The sequence below is a fragment of the Podarcis erhardii genome (genome assembly GCF_964252035.2).
Source record: "Podarcis erhardii genome assembly, chromosome: 1".
Taxonomy (NCBI): domain Eukaryota; kingdom Metazoa; phylum Chordata; class Lepidosauria; order Squamata; family Lacertidae; genus Podarcis; species Podarcis erhardii.
The window spans coordinates 136,198,824-136,219,434 of NC_138497.1; the positions used below are offsets into that span (position 1 = coordinate 136,198,824).

At 41.1% G+C, this 20,611-nt stretch overlaps 1 protein-coding gene and 1 long non-coding RNA gene across 3 annotated transcripts in view; one reads left to right on the plus strand and one right to left on the minus strand.

Annotated features, from left to right (window-relative positions):
- The first annotated feature begins 1,290 nt into the window (after positions 1–1,290).
- On the plus strand, positions 1,291–4,198 carry LOC309335700. Its single transcript, XR_014153639.1, has 2 exons — positions 1,291–1,480; positions 2,185–4,198. It is a non-coding gene; the product is annotated as an uncharacterized lncRNA (long non-coding RNA).
- Positions 2,972–20,611, minus strand: part of UBE2F (ubiquitin conjugating enzyme E2 F (putative)) — a 32,185-nt gene continuing 14,545 nt past the window's right edge. For both annotated transcript variants that reach the window (XM_081850042.1, XM_081850041.1), the window contains 5 exons: positions 19,934–20,004; positions 16,845–16,902; positions 16,216–16,248; positions 10,514–10,576; positions 2,972–4,974 (listed from right to left, as the gene is read on the minus strand). In XM_081850042.1, the coding sequence (XP_081706168.1) occupies positions 4,924–4,974; positions 10,514–10,576; positions 16,216–16,248; positions 16,845–16,902; positions 19,934–20,004 (276 nt within the window). In that variant the 3' untranslated portion in view covers positions 2,972–4,923. The remainder of the gene's footprint in view (positions 4,975–10,513; positions 10,577–16,215; positions 16,249–16,844; positions 16,903–19,933; positions 20,005–20,611) is intronic.

Below are 20,611 nucleotides of genomic sequence, written 5' to 3' on the forward strand. Positions count from 1 at the left end.
GCCACCTCCTGAAGCTGCAGGTCATTGAGGTCACCTAAGCCCCAGGCAATAGCAGGGGATCCAGACATGCCTCCAAGCTACATACCTGATCTCATCCAGTCCACTACCAAGGCAAGACAACGGTCCAGCACTTCCACTGCCACATCTGTCCATGTAAAGGAGTAGAGCTGTTCCATCAGCATATTGCTGACTAAGGCTGGGCGATGTCTGGTTTTCCACAACACGATATATCACCAGCTAAGTATCGCAATACCTCAATATATCACGACCTATCTGTGGTGGAGGGCCTTTACTAGTAAAGTTGTATCTGCTTCCCCACTCAGAGGTCTAAGTGGAATCTGTGCATGCTTAAGCCCCACTGAGTTCAACTAAGCTTATTTCTACTTTCCTGGGAGTAAGCCTCGTTGAATTCAGCAGGGCTTGCTTGTGAGTAGACACGCAAAAAGCCCTCATCACACCAATCCCTTGATATGGAGGAAAGCTAGGGGGACCACCAGAAAACACCACCAGAAAATAAAAACAAAAACTCTTCCCCATCTTTTTTCCACTGGTGGGGGCGAGTGTGAGAGAAGAAGGAAATGCTTTCCAGTTCTTTGTCTAGTTATTTATTTACTTTGCCTTGTTTACTTTGCTGCTGGATCTTTTCTTATTGGTTAGAGGGAGAGAGCAAACATAGTAGGAGATGCCTGCAAATTATGTGCAAAGTATCTGTAAAGAATCAGTTCAGCTGAGCTGCCCCCTGGGAAGCTGTCAAGTTTCCACCTTTTGTTCAATGGTATATTGCCTTGTTGAAACACTTATCACAGTGTTATTTCAATATCCAATATGGGGCAAAGCCCTATTGCTGACAACATATCCCAAGACCCCACTCAGAGGTTTCATGTAAATGTTAAGCAGCATGAGGGATAAAACTGAACCCTGAGGAATCACACACTGAAGGCTCCACGAAGTCGAAGAGTACTCCCCAAGTAACACCCTCTGGACTGGAGACAACCATCCAAGTATGACTGGAACCACCACAGAACAGTGCCACCCACCCAGAACTTGGATAGCAGCTCCAGAAGAATACCATGGTTGATGGCAGAGGTCATTTTACAGGGCAACCAAAGCAGTTCCTGTGCCAAAACTGAGCACAAAACTCAATTAAAATGGATCTAGAAAATCAGTTTCCTCCAAGAGCACCTGGATCTGGTCCACAACCACCCACTCAAGAACCTTGCCCAAGGGGAGATTACCAACTGGCTGGTAATTACTTAAGATTTTCCGAAAAGGCAGGGGCCATCAAATAATCACCTTCCTGGCCCAGCCAGCTGCCACCAGCCAAGAGGGGCAAGGGTCCAGAGCACGTGGTCATGCTGGCTTACCCAAGGACCCTGTCCACATCCTCAGTCCTTACTAACTTAAACTCATCTAAGATAACACGACTAGACAGTGTGTTGAACACCTCTCAAGATTCATCTGCTGAAACACCTGAGTCAAGGTTGTAGCAGGAAACACCCCCCCCCCATCATTCAGTTTGTACAAACTTTCACACACACTCACACTACATACGCTACACTTCTGTTATAAATTCATAGAAAATCAACCATATATCGGATTTGCAATGTTCCACTTTTATTTTACTCCATGAAGGAAGGACTACAAAATGGGGAAGGTTTGATACAGGCCAGCCCAGCACATCCACAGGAGCCCTGCCCAGTTGCTATGCCAACCCTGATGGTCCTAGACAGAAGACAATCAAGATCACAAAGAACTTGCATGTGGGAGTGGATTCAGCATGGACTGAAACAAAGGACAATGATCAGATCTTCCCTCAGGGGGCAGGAAACTGCGACTACCTTTTGTCTTCAGAAAATGACTCATGGGGAGAGGGAGAAGGGAACCAGCCAGGTGACAGGACACTCAGGTTACCACCACAACTCCTCCCTCAACCCCTCCTTTCTGTAATGTATGCATGATGTTTCTGGGGGTGGGCTTGATCTAGAGGATGGGAATTTCAAAAGTTTTTATAAGGTCTTGCACACCATTTTTCTGTGTCTTTCCTCTCACCTGCAAGTGAGGGGAGCACCCTGTTGCAACAGTCAATAAAGGCCAAGCCTACAGGCTGCTGATTTGCTCCAATTTACTCTGGTTGGTGTCTTTACTTTTTGTCCAAGGGAGCCCTCAGATTTTTCCGGTAACAAGGTCCTGGCTGATGCAAGTGATTTTATCCTCAAAATGCTTTGCAAAGAAGTCACAGCGAACTACTGTCAGTTCTGTCACTTCCTTTATGCCAGACTGTAACAGGCCCCACACTACCCAGAAAAGCTCTGCTGGATGGCACAATGAGGCAGCAAAGTAAGCCTTCTTTGCTGCCACTAGGTAGGCTTGATGAGGAGCCCTCACCAGTTTTCAATTGCATTGGAGTTTTCTTAGACTTGCGTTCCAGCAGTCTCCCATCTTGTTTCCTTGGCCTAAGCTCTGGGATATACCAGGGAGCCAAAAGAACTCCATGAAGTGGAAGAGGGCGCTCTGGAGTGACCGTGTCAACAGCCCACATCATTTGGATATTCCAGAGGTCAGCTAGGGCTTCGACAGGAGTGCATCATATCAGATGGAAAACACTCCAGAGCCACCTAGAAACCCATTGGATTCACCAGCCTCTTGGGGTGGCCCATCCTCCTAGGTTCCCCACCTCTGTGGAGGGGGAAAGGTGCTGAAAACCTGAATCTCAACAGGAAGTGATCTGACCATGACAAGGGACTGATGTCAATATCCCCCTACTTTCAGGTCACCCTCTTGCTGCCCAGTTGAGAAAACAAGGTCCAGAGTGTGGCCAGGGTTTTTTGTTTTACAAAACTAGTATCTCACACCAATACAATATCAAAGAGCATGAATTACTGAGCACCCATTTTAGGATATTTTCTTAAGGTGAAAAGTTCCTCCCAGATACATGATTGGATGGTCACTTACTGGACAAATCAGCAGATGGTAAAACTATGGATAACTTTAATCATACCTAAAGAAATGTATTTCCACATTATACATGTTTAACAGGGGAAACAGTCCTCCAGGCTATATTCATGTTACTGATTACAAAGATGAATGTGCAGTGGCTCTTATCTTTCCTGCTGTTTCAGTATTTTCTTTTTAAGAAAGGGGAAAATGCTTCTCATGAAAACTGCCCTGATTAGGAATAATCTCTTTCATACTTTTCCATAAAATTACACATTGCTTTATAGATTCAGAGGAATATTTTTGAGTAATTTCTCAGAGGCCCAACTCTGCACACCAACATCAGTGACTAGAAAAGGTCATTTACCCAAGTTCTGAGTAGCAGCATTGCAAGTTTAAGGAACTATATGTTTTGCAACAGATCTTTAAGACACACTAGGTACAATCCCGCCAAAGGTTAAGTACTTTTAAAGTATCATTGATGGCAAAAGGAAAGTTAAACTTATGTTTAAATATTTCCCATTCAAATCGATGGGACCTAAAAGCATATAACTTTGGCTAGATCGTAACAATTGCACAGCCAAATGTCTTACACTGATAAAATCTATGAAAATCATGGTGCAATTTCAGGGCTTTCATTATCAAAGTTTACAGTTTTTACAATAATGGCAAATCACAAGCACCTGATGAATTTAAATGGATTCTTTCATATGGCACAGGTAACTGTTGAGGCAGGAAATGTTTTGCACAACATATGCATGAAACTACACAAACATTTATTCATTTCTGGCTTTAGCGGTAATTTATCACAGTAACCCAAAATACATTTCACTTTTATATTTGAAACCTAAATAAAATTTGATGACTATGGCTCTCTCAATTGATTCCCAGGCCAGTTACAGTATCAGCTGTGATCAACATGTCAGGAAGAAGTAGGCTAAAATAATAAACACACATTGTGTGTGGCATTTGCTTTGAACTAGTTCCTGAGGTACATGCACCCTCCCACCCAACAGGCATGCTGCAATCTGATATATACATTCTTTGATATAGAGCTAGCTAGCTAAGTAGGCTTTGAAAGCACTCTTCATAAACTATGCCTTTATCCCAGAAGAGTTGGTTTGCAAGAGTGTGATAATGAAATTGCAGCATGAAGTAAGTTGCTCTCATGGATTAGGTGCTAGAGCTTTTTGGGTAGTTCTCCCAAGTTATTACTTGAAACTTCATGTCACTTTATTATATAATAGTCTGAAATATCAACTTTCCACAGCAAAATCTAAAATTTAAAAAGATAGTTTAAAAAAACACTTCCCTTTCATTGCACCTCCATGTAAAATATTGGGTTTTAAAAATAATACACTGCATTTATATGTAGGCCATAGAATCAGCCTTGGGTTCAGTAAGTGCTTTGCACAATAAATGCAAACTAAAAACACTGTAGGCAAAAAAAAGGAAGAGAAAGCAGCAATTTTAAAAAGTTAAATTAAATATAAGAACTTCAACAGTAGGTATAAACTGGCTTTATGCAATTACCTTTGCCCAAGTGCAGGACTTTTTTTTCAGTTCCAGCAAAGGCAAATATTTATGCGTCTTAAAAGTTCTATAAAGACCAATTTTATTGCCAATTTTTAAGTGTTCCAGTAAACATACCATTAATTTTTACTAGACAAGAATAATTTTTTGAGTGAAAATAATCTTAATAGTGATTTCTTCTAAGTTTCAAGCATATCTCAATTCCAGATATACAGTACAATTTCAGAAAAGAAAACATTGTCAAGAGTTAAGAAAACAACCTTTTCTCCAACCAACATACACAATTTTCTTCTTGTATTGACGGTGAACTCACCATTTGACATGAACTATTTTGAAGCTTGTTATCTTCTTCAGAACAACATGGATACAGAACAAGCACATTCCAGGTTTTTGATGTTTTATCAAGTTACCAATCAACATTGCATACACAATCCATGGTCCTGCCTTCTCCCTTCATCATCTTGCATAGCGCTTAATGTAATCTTCCACTTTAGATCGGAAATCCTCCTACACCAGTGAGGGTGGGGGGCGGGGGAGGAATAGAGAAAGATTTGTCTGCAGAAATATTGGTAACATTTTTGCTGAAAGAAAGCATCTGCACTTGGAAATATACACATTTCAGCCTGCCAATACATGTAAAGAAATAGAATGGTATGACTCACTACATTAGATTGTGCAGAGAGATATGAAACTTTATACATCTGAAGCTTGTGTTTCCGTATTTCATGGAAAGTAGATTTAGGAGGGATTGGGGGGTGGGAGCGAAGACTGAATGCCCAGGCCCCTTTCTAATTCTTTTAATTGCCAGGTGAGCTTCCTGGTGAGGTGTTGGCCTGGGTGATGGGCCATTAAGGAATGGGACAAAGGAAAGTGGTCTGTGCGAGATGGCAACTGGGTAGGGCCCCCTCCTTTGACTCATGGGTAGTTAGGACAAAAGGCCAGAGTTGAGAGGTGAGTGGTGTGAGCTAGAAGCTAGCAGAAAAGCTGAAGATTAGGAAACGAGAGAGAGTGATGTTTGATTTCTGTTTGAATCAAAGGTTGCGGCTATGGGGGAAGAAAGGTCATCTTGGGATGTTGATGCTGTAGGCTCAGGTTGTATATATGTGTAAGTAAACCATATATCATTAAGACACCACAGGCTCCACTGTGTCCCATTCTGAATGAAACACGAACCCTGGGTGTCACAGACTGGTTTGATGCATACAAATGGTAGGAAGAACCAGCTGGGGAACCCCAAAGGGAAGAAGGCTCAGAGCCCAGGTATTGGTGGTGGGAGAAGACGACGGCTGGGAGGTGTTGGAAGCTGAAGAGTTAAGAGGGTTTAGTGAGCAGGGAGAGTTTGTGGCAGAGAGAAGTCCAGAATCGGAGCCCGAAGCTGAAGCTGAAGCAGGAGAGGAAGGAGGCCAAGAGGCAGAGGAGTCCAGCTGGTGAAGAGGTGTGGTTGTCTGCCCCTCCCGCTACAACATGTTCCCCTCTCCCTGGTCTCCCAGAAGCAGGAGGAGCAAAAACTGCAGGCACCGTCAGAGATTGCTTGGGAAAAGCCCTGGAGAGGAGGGGACTCAAATCGCTGTGGGAAGGTGGGGACCTTCACTTTCTGCTACTGAAGATGAGTTGCTCTACTCATTAGGCCTGGCACTCCTGTGCAGATCCTGTTTCCTCCTAATCAAGAGTTAATTCCACTTGCTTCATGTAACTAACAGCTGGCTTGCTTCTGTTGGTTAAGTGCATGGAACCCCTGGAATCTCATACCACTCAGAATGAGCTGGTGTGCAAATAGTATGTTCCAGTGGTCTTCAACGGGTCCAGGCCCAAGATCTACCTGACTCCCAACTTGTATTATGGGACCCAGTTTCACATATTCATTTTTGATTTATAACTTAATAGCACTAATAAGACACTTCACTTCTATTGAAATGGTAATTCACAAAGCAACATACATAGTGCTACTTCGGCATTAGTATGAAATGAAAACCAGTGATTTTCACCATTTCAACGAGACATCTGAGCAAATGTTATTTCAGATTTAATTCCCGGGGGGGGGGCGATACATGAAAAGCTACCTCACAGCTCACCTTGTACAACCAAATTGGGGTTTTGTTTTTGTTTTGAGGATCACCATTGTTGAGAAGCCTGCTCACAAAGACAGGTGCTAGCAAATGGCAACGGGTGAATGATTGCTTCACTTGCCAATTCTAAGTGCACTTCACTAACTGATATCCAAAACTTTGGTAATATTAGTTGCTGAAATTGCACTTTTAAGGTTGTGCCACCACAGAGATCAAGGATTCTTTTCAGCAACTCCTTTTCTCAATTCCTGGCGGCTCTGTGTCCACAGTGGATGCTTGTCTTCACTAGATACCCTCCCACAAATTTGTTTTTTAGCTTGTGTTCTGGTGAGCTACAAGGGAAGAATGTTGTGCTGAGTTCTAAGTGGTGGGGTAGATTTTAGCGTGTGGAGGAGGGAATTATTGCTGCTTCTCCTCCACAGAACAGAAGACCGTTCCTCCTTCTATCCACTACAAAGCATACGTCTGCATTATCATCCCAGCATACTTCCAGTTGTAGAAGAAGTCTAGAAAGCCAGAGAAACAGACCAGAAAGTGAACAGAGCGTCCTTACTCCATAGAGAGCTATAGGAAGGTGGGGCATACAGTTGGCCAGAAAAGTCTTTCTTGTAAAAGAAAGTTCCATTCCTTTTTCTTCTGCCTGTATCTCTCTCTGTTTGCCTCTCTCCTCCCTTCCGCAGGTGATGAAGGCTGGGTTTCTTCTTCCTCTGCCTGGCTCTGTTGCTCCCCCACTTGTTTTGTAGCTGATGGAACTAGGGTTTCTTCTTCTCCAGCTGGCTCTGCTTCCCTGCTCGTCTTGCAGCTGAGAGAGACGGGCGTCTTCGTACTCTCCTGCCTTAATATCTCCCTCTCCTGTGCTGCAACTGTGCCAGGAAAGCCGTTGCCACCAGTGGAGTCGAGTATGTGTAATTCAATTCACTCAAGTAAAATGTGTGTGTGATGTGATTACACTGTACTGTGAAGTTACTGAAAAGCCTTAGAGATGTGGAAAGTGAATTACAGAAAAGTCTTTTTTGCTTTTCATCAACAACTGGCAATTCTTAAGTTCTGCATCTGAATTTCTAGTAGAAAAACAGTGATTTAAATACAGCAGAAACCCTCATGAAGATGCTTCTGCTTCTGCTTGTGCATAACTTCCTGAAAAGGTGACAAGTTCTAAGTGAGTGAATCAAAAACAGGGACATTCATACAGCTACTGGACAGATGGTCCCTTTGTGCTCGACTGTCAGGTGTGCAAAGCAACCTAATTTGTTCATTAGCACTAACTGTGATTTGTAATGAACTGAACCTTCTGCCTTCTTCCCCACCCCAAAAATATTAATTGCCAAGCAGTAGTACACTTTGCATCACACACAAAATACTGAAGCTGAAATCCAACAAGATATACCCTGGGTGTTCCTAGAGACGTAGGCACAAGCCGCGTTTTCCAGGTTGTCTTAAAATAGGAGACCCCACATTCCCCTCAGTGCCAAAAGCAACATGCCATACAGCGTGGCAAACAGGTCCATTAACCCTTTTTTTTTTGGTATCTCAGTTTGATTCAAGGTATTCATCACAATGATCACAAAAAGTATTAAGAAGGGCAAAAGCAAACAAATAAGAGAGCAGAGCAGCTACACTTGAGCCCCAATTTCCCTTCCCCTCTGTTCAGCTATCTGCGGTATTCATATTATACACAAAATAGCAGCTCCTTCTTCTGAAAAGTGTTTTTGCTTTCCTGCCATGAGATATGTATTGCTTATTCATGGGTAAATGCTAGTCTAAGAATTGATGAGGCACCCTGAACAAATAATACTCTTTTGCGGCTAAACATTTCAATGTGTTGAGCCTAGCCAAGAGGACTGTCTGCTCTCACTAGTCAGTAAGCCTTACTGTTCAGGTTTGCATGGTGGTGGCTAGACAGCAAACCTTTATAGTAGCAGAACTGAATTTGTAGGCCTTTCTTCCTGAACAGTTGAGAAAAGGTGTTTGTTTGTTGTTTTGGAAAAGATGTAAGACATGTCTTGCTTGCACCTGTTGTTTTCTATTATGCTGGTTATATTGTTGGTATGGAATAATTCTTTCTGCTAACGGAAATGGCTTTGATTGTGTCAGGAAAGTAATATACAGTGGTACCTTGGTTCTTGAATGGCTTAGTTGTCGAACAAATTGGCTCCTGAACGCTGCAAACCTGGAAGTAAGTGTTCTGGTTTGCGAACATTTTTCAGAAGTCAAACGTCCAATGCGGCTTCCGCTTGAGTGCAGGAAACTCCTGCAGCCAATTGGAGGCTACACCTTGATTTTCGAACACTTTCGGGAGTCAAACGGACTCCTGGAATGGATTACGTTTGAGAACCAAGGTACCACTGCAATAAAAACAATTCATAAAATAAATAAAAAAGCAACTCAGTTATAAAGGACACACTAGAAACTCAACAGATCTTACTAAATTGCCTGATCTGTCACCTAAGTCCCTGCAACAGCAGAGATCTCTAGATAGTTTCAAAACATTCATTCTCCAATATTTTCACCCATGACTTCCATTTGCTATTTTAGAAAGGTGGGTGGGGTGCAAGACGGCATGAAGGACTCTACACTGCAACCTTTTGTTGTATCTTGTCCACACCCACACCTGTAGCCCTTACTTTCAAAATGTATTTATGCCCCATCTTTCCTACAAGCTGTAGGAGATTCTCTCCCTCTCCATTTCATCTTCAGAATAACCTTTTGGTGTAGGTTAGGCTGAGACACACAGAATAGTCCAAGGTAACTCGGTGAGGGATTTCAACTTTGGTCTCCTAGGTCCTGGTCCTAATGATAAAACTTGACATTCCAATAAATTAGTCTTAAGGCAAAAGTGCATGCCAGCTGCTGAATCACTATTACCACCACAAAATAACTCAGCAGCGTGGTAAGGATACCCAAACCCTGAACACTTGTGCACATTTATGCATTGGGCTGGATTTCACTGTGAAAAGGCAGTTTTATGTCTAGTACTAGAAACTGAAACTCAATCTCAAAAATGTTCTGGAAAGCACAAGAATTGCTAGAGAATGTACTGATGATAGCATTACAGAGTCATTCCATATCAAGTGATCCATTTTTTTTTACCTCATGTAACCCAATTTTCTTAATATTTTGTACACTTGTTGAATGATCAAAACTAAGTTTAAATCTAAAAATGTACATTTTTATCTCATCCCGTTTTTAAGTTATGAGGGTTTGAAATTTCAAAAAATTGACAACTTTGGCCCTACACAAAAACCTTAAAAGCTCAGCCCAGAATTGAGATATTTCAAAACTAAAAATATCAATCTCCTCAGAACTTCATGGGCCTTAGTATGATGTGCCACATCATGGGCTTACATTAACTTCTACATTTAATTTACAATTTTTTTTTAAAGAAAAAGATTAAAAAAGTAATATGATTAAAAAATTCCAAAAAAATATATTTCACCATTTTCCAAGAATTGATTTCCGCAGCATAGGCCAACAGTATTGTTCTACAATTGTTTGTGCAATCAGATTCTACCTATGGCTCTTTGGCTATAACTCATTACTGTTCTTACTGAATGACACAATAAACTTTATAGAGTTCACAGTATAATCATGGTGGTTTGGATAGAAAGATGCAAGTGCACAAGTTGAATATACTTCTGCTTGTAGGGTGTTCCCTCCCCCCCCCATTCTTCCCACCCATTGCACCTTGCTCCTGCTCCCAGTCACTGTGGAGGGTCACCGAACACTCTGGCACTATTGGGGGGTGGGGGTGGGCACAGGAGCTTGCAGGCAGAAAGAGAAGATCCAGCATCCTGCACAAACATCAATGCCATATTATTGTGCAGTGGAGAAGGTGGATCCAAGATCCATTGAATACTTTTTTTAATGATGCTTGTTAAATATTGATGCACAGAAATCATTCCCTGTCAAAGGCTACACAAGAGATTAGAAAATTGAGCCGTATTGTCATAAGATAATATATTTAGTACACTGCTACTCACCTTGTCGCGTAAATGATGCTCTGCAGCTTCAATATTCAAAGGATCATCAAAATTCAAGAGATCCTGAAGAGAAAAAACCAGACATTTAAGAAAATGGTTGGCTATAACTATCACACAAATGAACTTTGAAACTAACCCTTTCTACCACACGGCAAACTGTTTATGATGTGGTATAATGGTCTGATGTCATAAAAAAGAGTCAGATGTCTCATACAAGCTCTTGGACTGACTCAATGAGATCTCTGGAACCCCATCCATGGAATTTAACGAAAATTCTTATATATACGGAAATTCATTATACAAATTGAAAATCTAAGCATTCAGAGGCTATATACCAATGTTTTACTATTAAGGTGTTTGCAAAGACCTGGTTCAGATGTCACAACCAAGTTAACAGACTGTGCCTTGGGTTCTTTCCATTCCATTTACACTCTCAATTCTTTCCCTCACTTGTTTATTTTAGTTACAGATAGGTAGCCGTGTTGGTCTGCCATAGTCAAAACAAAACAAATTCCTTCCAGTAGCACCTTAAAGACCAACTAAGTCAGTTCTTGGTATGAGCTTTCATGTGCATGCACACTTCTTCAGATACACTTCTTCAGATACACTTCTTCTTCTGAAGAAGTGTGCATGCACACGAAAGCTCATACCAAGAACTGACTTAGTTGGTCTTTAAGGTGCTACTGGAAGGAATTTGTTTTGTTTTGTTTATTTTAAATACTTTCACTTTCATACCACTTTCCCTAGTGGTTTAAAGTAGCTGGTCACAACAGCAGAAATATATATTTAAAACCCCACAAAGCTGGTAGCCTCAGAGAAAAATGAAGAGGCAGATCTCTTAACCTCTGAAAGCTCAGTAAAAAAGTTTTAAATCTCTTTCAATATTCTATAGTATTGGTATCATAGCTTGGGTGACTGCTGTTGCTGTTCTAATGTTACAAGGTTGGAATGGACAACAGAATTTATTGATCAGATTTCCAACAATTGTAAAAACAATGGACTAACCATACTAACATTGCCTCCAAAATAGCACTGGAAACCCGCTTCAAACAAGTTTTGAACTCTGCTTTGCAGCTGAATTATGGTTTGCAACAACCATTGTTTGCCCAATTCATATACTCTGGCCAACTATGGTTAACATAAACCAGGAAGTGAGGAAAAGAATTGAAACGTACAAGGGGAGGAAGGAGTGCAGTAAGTCCAAAGCCCATTCATGGTGATCTGTGACACTTAACTGAGCCAAAGAGCTTGAATTTAGCGCAGAGCAACAGTTGGATAAGAATTAGATAAATAAATCTGGAACCTAAAGGCAAACCAAAACCCTTAGGGAAGCCTACTGCAATTTTTTACTTTAAGACTTTAAGAATCAGGTTGCTATGCCTTATCACAAACAAACCCACTCCTCCATTTCAACAAAGGTTCACCATTCGGCAGGTTTCATGTGCATGTGCACACATGCTGTTATCCAAGAACTGGGTGAGCAATACTTCAGTTCCAAGCAAGTAACCATGTTAATATTACGTCTCCACAAAATAAATATGTCCATAATTCCATTAACTTTTCACTCAATAAAAACAATAATCAAGTTACCCTATAGGAGAAAGCAACGCTTCCAATCTAGCTAAAATTAGTTAAAATAAGGCTGCAGTTATATAAATTTGTACCTGAATGAATTCCTTCAGAATAGATATGCATACAAGTGAACTATAAATCTTATGAAAGCAATAGGACTTAAGTGGTTTCAATGGGATTTCCACTATTTCCATGAGGCTTAATTCAAAGTGTATGTAGGATTGCAGTCTCAGATATGACTAATTTTAGCTAGTTTTACTAGACAATAAGGTCCAAAGTTCCAAAATTCTCCCTGCAACAAACACTACTACTCTTTTGTAAGAAGGCTAAAATTTAACCTTGTTCAAATCAAAGCAGCCTGAGAGTTGACAATCTTATGCAGTAATTAAGTCACTGTGAGAAGGAGGAGAAAGAAATCATCACTATGGAAACAGAAGATTGTCTGGCAATTATTTTTGCAGTGGTTGGTGCTGAAAGTGGTATATTGCACCTACAATATTCTGCTTTTCTTGCTATCACTGTTACTCATTATGGTTTTTTTTTTTAAAATCCCCTAAACAAAAATCCCCAAAATGTGGTGTCTTTTAAACAAAAATAAATTATACTAGCTTTAAAAACATAGCTCAGGCCTAAATTGCACATGCTATATGTGATCAGGTCAACTGATATTTTTATTTTTACATAAAAGCTGCCTAAGGCATCCCAAGGTAATTGGACCAGCAGCCCTGAGGGAAGAGGTCATTAGCCTATTCAGTCTGAGCAGTATTCAGAACCTGTGATCTGAAACAATCTGTTGTTTACACATTTTTTGCGGGGGGGGGGGGGCGGATGTGGATACTTCTTGAAATATAAATCCTCATAAAGCACATATACAGGCAATTGCCAAGAGTTCAGAGTATGCAGATTCTACAGCTTGTCAGGCATTACAATTTCCAATGTCTCATGGTTCTTCTGAGTTTATACTGTAGAATGTGCTTAAATTGGGGCAGGACACACACAATTCAGTTAATTCACAAAGTCTGCCTTTGAAGTAGAAAGAATACTTTGATGTAGAAAATATGGTCCTGGGTGCATAATTATTTACAAGGGAGGTTTAAAAATGATGCTGTTTCAGACCTCTGGTGGAGCACAGGAAGCTGAAGGGAATCCACTGCTAGCTTGTCTGCCACCAGGGAAAATTATTTGTTAATAAGAGGTGGTCAGAATACCTGAGAAGCCAGCCTCAGTTCTGAAGAGACACTCGCCCATTGTTATGGGGAGGAAGGTGAAACTTCCAGGGAAGGGGCGCTTAGAATAAGGAGTTACAGCGGCTCATACACCGTATAATCGCCCTGAAATGAGGACGTCGGGTTTGCATCTCCATTGCATTAATTACTTTTAACGGATTGGAAAGAAAAGTAAACTGGACTCTCTATTTGTCAATAGCACCCAGTGATAAAGGTTGCTAAGGACTACAAAAATAATATAAAATATCGTAACAGGCTGGAAAAGTCTTCAAGACGCTTTAAATATCTGATAACTTTGAAAAATGTAGATCAGACTGTGACTTTTCAACTGTCTACAACCTATCATTTATGTACTTGATAACTCGCAGTTTCTTTGTGTTGAGTGGATGAGAGACGGTGGCTGAATTTACAGCTGCATCACAGCTCTGGAAGAGAAATCCAGTGATCATGAAGGCTGATTTTGGGCCTCTTGTAATAAATGCTTAAAGAGCAGTTAATGCAGTTGAAATTGGAATTTTGGAGTATGGTTAGAGACATTGGAATAAGGTTACCAGACGTCCCCGTTTCCCGGGGACAGTCCCCGGATTTACAAATCAGTCCCCATACAAAATCCACTGAAGTTGACAAGTGTCCCTTGATTCACTGAAAAAAATATGGTAACCTTACATTGGAATGCAGATGAGACAAATGGGAGGTGATGTGAGTCTGGATGAAAAACAAGAGGACCCATTTTTAATGAATTATGAAGACTCAGAAAGAGAGGATAAATTCAACCCAGCAGATGGTGGTGTGGAGACAGAGATACAAAAATATTACAGTGGTGCCTCGCAAGACGAAATTAATCCGTTCTGCGAGTCTCTTCATCTTGCGGTTTTTTCGTCTTGCGAAGCACGGCTATTAGCGGCTTAGCGGCTATTAACGGCTTAGCGGCTTTAAGAAAAAGGAAACAAACTCTCAAGAACTCGCAAGACGTTTCGTCTTGCAAAGCAAGCCCATAGGGAAATTCGTCTTGCGGAACGACTCAAAAAACGGAAAACTCTTTTGTCCTGCGCATTTTTCGTCTTGCGAGGCATTCGTCTTGCGAGGTACCACTGTATTGGTGAAAGTGCCTGTCGTAAACTCATGAGCCGAAAATCATTCAAAAATAAAAAATGCTCACATCGAAACATCCTTAAAGAGAAGTCAGATGAAAATGTTGCCTATCTCCTGAAGGAAGATTGATTAAAAAACTGGAAAAGCAGGATAGAAAAGCACGAGGTTATGATTTATTGATTAAGCATCAGGCAAATAAATGTGAATTCTCATTTTATTGAGATGTTTTGGAATCCACAAAAAGAAGTATCCCATAAGAAACTGGAGAAATATTAGTTTGGGACATTCTAAAATGAAACGTTATAGTGAACTGATTGAGTATCAGAACTGGCGATGCTGGAGGCCTGCAGAGGAAATTTGAAGAAATACCATTAGCAGATGGCAGAAAGCTGCATCCGACCTACAGCTCGGAGTTACGATGGAGTGTATCTGCCAAATGTTGGAAACAACTGCATTATACATAATTGGCAGAAAGAAGGTGGAAGTACCTCTCCCCCCTTATTATTTAAGTTTTTATAGTTTGTTTTGATTAATATTAAATTATAGAAGTATGAGATGAGATGATAATATGATACGAAGATACATAGAGAAAAATGATAGAAGAGATCTGTGTGAGAGACAGAATCGAGTGGTTTTTCTCAGGGTGTGAGGCTGAAAAAGATGGGAACTGTCCCAGGTGGGAGCTGGGACGATGTGGATTCATGTTTGTGAACTGAAAATTAAGAAAGAAGGTTGAAAGAATATAAAATTTTGTTTTTGTGTGAGAGTGTGTCCCCCCCCCCTTTTCTTTTCCTTTTTATTATTTTGCTCTTTTTGAATATTAGCTTTGTTTGGTTTTTATTATATGTTGAAAACCTTTAATAAAATTGAATAAAAATGATACTTCCTCTTCCTCTTCGTAGATTGTCAATACCTTATAATCATTAGATTTCCCAGCGTCAAAGACATAAATATAAACCATATATCTCTACTTCAGATTGCAAGTTGGACAGCAGAGCAGAAATATATTCCATCTGATGCTGTAACTACATAACTTTAAAGCATAGCTTTTTAAAAGGGAAATTCCCTTATTCCAAAAAGGATTTCCCTTAAAAAAAAGGGGGGGAAAGTTGACAGCTATGCTTTAAAGGGAAAAAGCTATTAAGACCTTAATTTATCCTTCCTCTTACTTTCCAGAAAAATAGCATGAACGTTTGATCACAGAAATGTTAATTTAAAGACGCAACAGTATATAGATTCAGATTTGTTTATATCTTATCATCCCAGAAGTTTACATAAGGTAACATCCATAGAAGTTAACTGAGAGCCCAATAAAACCACAACATAAACTTAAAACGCCAAATTTATAGAAGAGTTGGGGTCAACCAGGATCCACCGGGACAGCAGATCCCGATGTGGATCATTATTCCTCTTTTTCTTTAACAGGAAGGCGCCATTTTGTAGTTCACCTTAGGTGCCAAAATGCCTGAGAAGAGTACATACTTTCTTGTCAATGTGATTTGCTAGGGGAAGTAGGCTCCTGATGTTTATAAGGACTACAAAGTGTCTTATAACACGCTGAAGAGAAATAATTTCATTAGGGCATAAGCTTTAGTATAGTCTACCTAATCAGGTGCATGCAATGAGACTCTAGTTCACTGAAGCTTATGCAATCATAAATAAGATGATGATATTTCAGGCCCTACAACACCTTTGATGCAACAAATTCACATGGTATCTCTTCTAGAAGCTGTAAGCACTATTTTCTTTTGCAAAGGGTAAGTGTGATGAGGCTAACTGTAAAAGATCTCAGCCAGTGCACTTGTTACTTACAGTAAATAATGAATTTAATCCCCAAACAACATCCTGAAAAGAAAAAGAAGTGGATTCAGTCAAAGAAGTTGAACAACGCATTCTTACTTATTTTTTACCAAAGGCAAAATGCAAAAATATTGAATTCTAGCACAAAATGTTCAGTAAATGTTGAGCTTTCCATAAAGAATGTAAAAAAACAAAACACCCGACCCTTAAGCATTTAATTTCAAGGTATCTATGAGGCAAAGCCTATGGTGGGGAAAGCGAACCATTTCCAGCATGACCGTACGGTGGAATAGGCTTTATCCCACTTCTCCCAATACTCCCTTTTGCCTTAACGAGACAACCTCCATCCACTTCATAGGTGAACAGGGGCATATGCCTCAGAGAAACCAAAACTTTCATAGAACACAAAAAATACAGCTTGGGTTAAAAAAATAAACAATGAAACCACATTTAGGTCCCATTTAGTTATTGGAAGAGGCAAGAAATTAATCTTATTAGAGAGCATGTATTCACCATTCAAATCAAGATAACAACAATTTGTTAAAATTTGCCCTGAAGATTGACACAAATGTTTCTGATTTATTAAAGTTTTCACCTGATAAAGATAAAGATTATCACATTTTTGTTTAAGATAATACTACCTTTAATGTTCTAGTTGGAGCCCAGCCAGTGCCATCAATTGAATGTTCTCTCAACAAACTGAAATAAAGATGCAAATACATATTATACACTGAATTCATATGTGCTTTGCTTACTCTAGGATTTAAGAGACAAATTAAATGCACAGACAACTGCCTGCTGAGGAATGACAGAAATTTTGATATTAATAGCTGAAAAGTTATTTGGGTGTATGTGTACTCCTTCATATAGGTGACTGCACACAAACTTGGCAAATAGTGCAAGCAGCTGGTCTTGTCCCACCTCCTATCATTTGGAGATATATTCTGACTACTCTGTCTTTCATCAAGGTTCTTAATTCAATCAGTCCATTTCGCTCCCACAATTTTGTATCAACTGGTTGTGACTGCAATTTGTTTTAATCTGTTTTTAATGCTGCATTTTACATTGCAGTAACCAGCCCTGGGCCTCTGTGGTAAAGGGTGGGTAAAGAATCTAACTAATATAAAACTGTAAGATGTCGTCACGCTGCAGTTCACTTGGCCACAGAGAGGTGACGCTGCAAACCACAGTGTGGCAAAGATCATTAAGCAAACAGTCTGTGAGCACCTAGAAAGGAATGCTGTGATCACCAATAGTCAGCATGGATTTCTGAAAAATAAGTCATGTCAGACTAACCTGATCTCGTTTTTTGACAGAATTACAAGCCTGGTAGATGAAGGGAACGCAGTGGATGTAGCCTACCTTGATTTCAGCAAGGCATTTGACAAGGTGCCCCATGATATTCTTGTAAAGAAGCTGGTAAAATGCGGTCTTGACTATGCTACCACTCAGTGGATTTGTAACTGGCTGACTGACCGAACCCAAAGGGTGCTCATCAATGGTTCCTCTTCATCCTGGAGAAGAGTGACTAGTGGGGTGCCACAGGGTTCTGTCTTGGGCCCGATCTTATTCAACATCTTTATCAACGACTTGGATGATGGACTCAAGGGCATCCTGATCAAATTTGCAGATGACACCAAACTGGGAGGGGTGGCTAACACCCCAGAGGACAGGATCACACTTCAAAACGACCTTGACAGATTAGAGAACTGGGCCAAAACAAACAAGATGAATTTTAATAGGGAGAAATGTAAAGTATTGCACTTGGGCAAAAAAAATGAGAGGCACAAATACAAGATGGGTGACACCTGGCTTGAGAGCAGTACATGTGAAAAGGATCTAGGAGTCTTGGTTGACCACAAACTTGACATGAGCCAACAGTGTGACGCGGCAGCTAAAAAAGCCAATGCAATTCTGGGCTGCATCAATAGGAGTATTGCATCTAGATCAAGGGAAGTAATAGTGCCACTGTATTCTGCTCTGGTCAGACCTCACCTGGAGTACTGTGTCCAGTTCTGGGCACCACAGTTCAAGAAGGACACGGACAAACTGGAACGTGTCCAGAGGAGGGCAACCAAAATGGTCAAAGGCCTGGAAACGATGCCTTATGAGCTGGGCATGTTTAGCCTGGAGAAGAGGAGGTTAAGGGGTGATATGATAGCCTTGTTCAAATATATAAAAGGATGTCACATAGAGGAGGGAGAAAGGTTGTTTTCTGCTGCTCCAGAGAAGCGGACACGGAGCAATGGCTCCAAACTACAAGAAAGAAGATTCCACCTAAACATTAGGAAGAACTTCCTGACAGTAAGAGCTGTTTGACAGTGGAATTTGCTGCCAAGGAGTGTGGTGGAGTCTCCTTCTTTGGAGGTCTTTAAGCAGAGGCTTGACAACCATATGTCAGGAGTGCTCTGATGGTGTTTCCTGCTTGGCAGGGGGTTGAACTCGATGGCCCTTGTGGTCTCTTCCAACTCTATGATTCTATGATTCTATGAAAGAGGTGGTGGATGGGCAGCCCAAGCGAAGTCAGCCACCCTGTTCTGCTGTCAGCCCTCCTTTCAGCCCTGGGGCCTCTGCCTCCAGGATCCACATCTCCCAGCTGGTTGGCTCTGCTATTGGTCACTTTGGAGAAGAGAAGGAAATATTATCCCCACCCACCAATTCATTGCAAGGGGGGGAGGGCTTGCAATCCCCCAAAGGGCTTTTGTCATAACTTTGTGTGTGGTAGTTGGAGAAAGTGATGGGGATGAGTTCCCTGGTCATTTTCTGCCAGCCTTTGTCCTGTTTCAGGCTGTTGTGGGTTTTTTGTCTTAGTGTTGGAGAAGCAATTGGGATGGTTTTCCTAATTGCTTCTCTGCCTATCTGGTAGCCTGGACACGCATTTTTAACGGAGAGAAAGGTGACCAAGAAACGCATTTCGGTAGATCGAGAGAGGAAGGGAGGTTTGTGTCTGTCTGTCTGTCTGTCTGTCTGTGGTGAGTGCATGTGTGACCAACAGAAGGTGAGTTCTGGGTGCAAGTCATTTGAATCTCCTCTCTGATTCTTCTTCATTGTTTGTTTAGTCTGGCTTGCATGTTTTGTTTTCTTTTCTTCCTCAGTGAGATTCCCTGCCCACTTGGTAGCAGCAAATGCAGTGCAACTGCCAGCCTAAGCCCAGTCCCACTTATTCCTCTGCTGGGCCTTTTCAGTTGATGGAGACCCACCAACCTTTGCTGGCCGCAATATGGTGTGTATCAGTGTCTCACAGTGCATAGGTTAGGGGAGGAAAGTGAAATGGCACCTTTTCTGTGGGAAATGCCTGTGTACATTCAGCTTGGTAAGATGTTGTAGCCTCTCTTCTTTTATTGCAGCAGGTTGAACTTGCTCTTTCATAGTTAGCAAGATCCAAATAACACAGCATTTAAAGCAAACAAAGCTCTTAGCAGAGAGGTGACTGCGTTAGCCAGGTTGGTTCAGCTACAGACCATCATAAGACAGGCTTCTGTATGGGTGGTTTGTTTGTTTGTTTGTTGTTTTACAAACATTACTGCCTGGTGTGGAGTTTGAGCAAACCAGGAGAAACTTTTCATGCATACTTATGCTATAGTAATTCCCATTTGGGAAGGAGCCATTTGACAGTGATATATGCTCTTTCTCTTCCTCCTACATACTCACAAGAAATAGCCATTTCATCTACTGGTATTTAACTCTGACAATAGAATAAGAGAAGTGAGCTATAAAAATTATTTATTACCTTAAACAGATTTCCCCTGTCTCCGTGATGTTGGGATGCCAGATTCTAGTCAAACATTTCACTTTGGGAGGCTGCCAGAAAATAAAACATAGGATTACAAAGCTGCCCAAGCTGAAGGACAAATCAGGAGATCACATTGTACTGGACATCCGCTCTCCAGAAATCTGCACTGTGGGCCCCCAGCCCCCCACAGTTACTTATCCAGAGAACAGACAGCACCCATCCTCAGTTTTGTAGCCGATGTCTTTTCCTATCAAGTACTCATATCTTCTAGCAAGGTTTGTGGTGCAGGAATAAGTTCAAAATGAGACGACAACATAATTAATTGCACCAGGTGTGCTTGAGCTGGAACATATGAAATACCTGAGCTGGCTAGGGATTTGCTAACTTTCTCATTTGGCTGCATGTTAGAAATCTGGCTAAGTCAAGAGAATGGTCCACGAAGCTAAGAGAAAAGATCACCCTTTACAAACAAGGAGCAGGGTACAAAAAGATATTGAGGACACTGAATGTTCCTAGAGACACCACTGGAAGCATAGTTCACAAGTTCAAAGTTAAAGGAATAGTGGCCATCACAGTCACTTGACTTGAACCCCATAGAAAATCTCTGGCAGGATTTGCAGCACGCAAACCCCAGAATATTACTGAACTACAGGCCACCTCTCATGAGGAATGGGC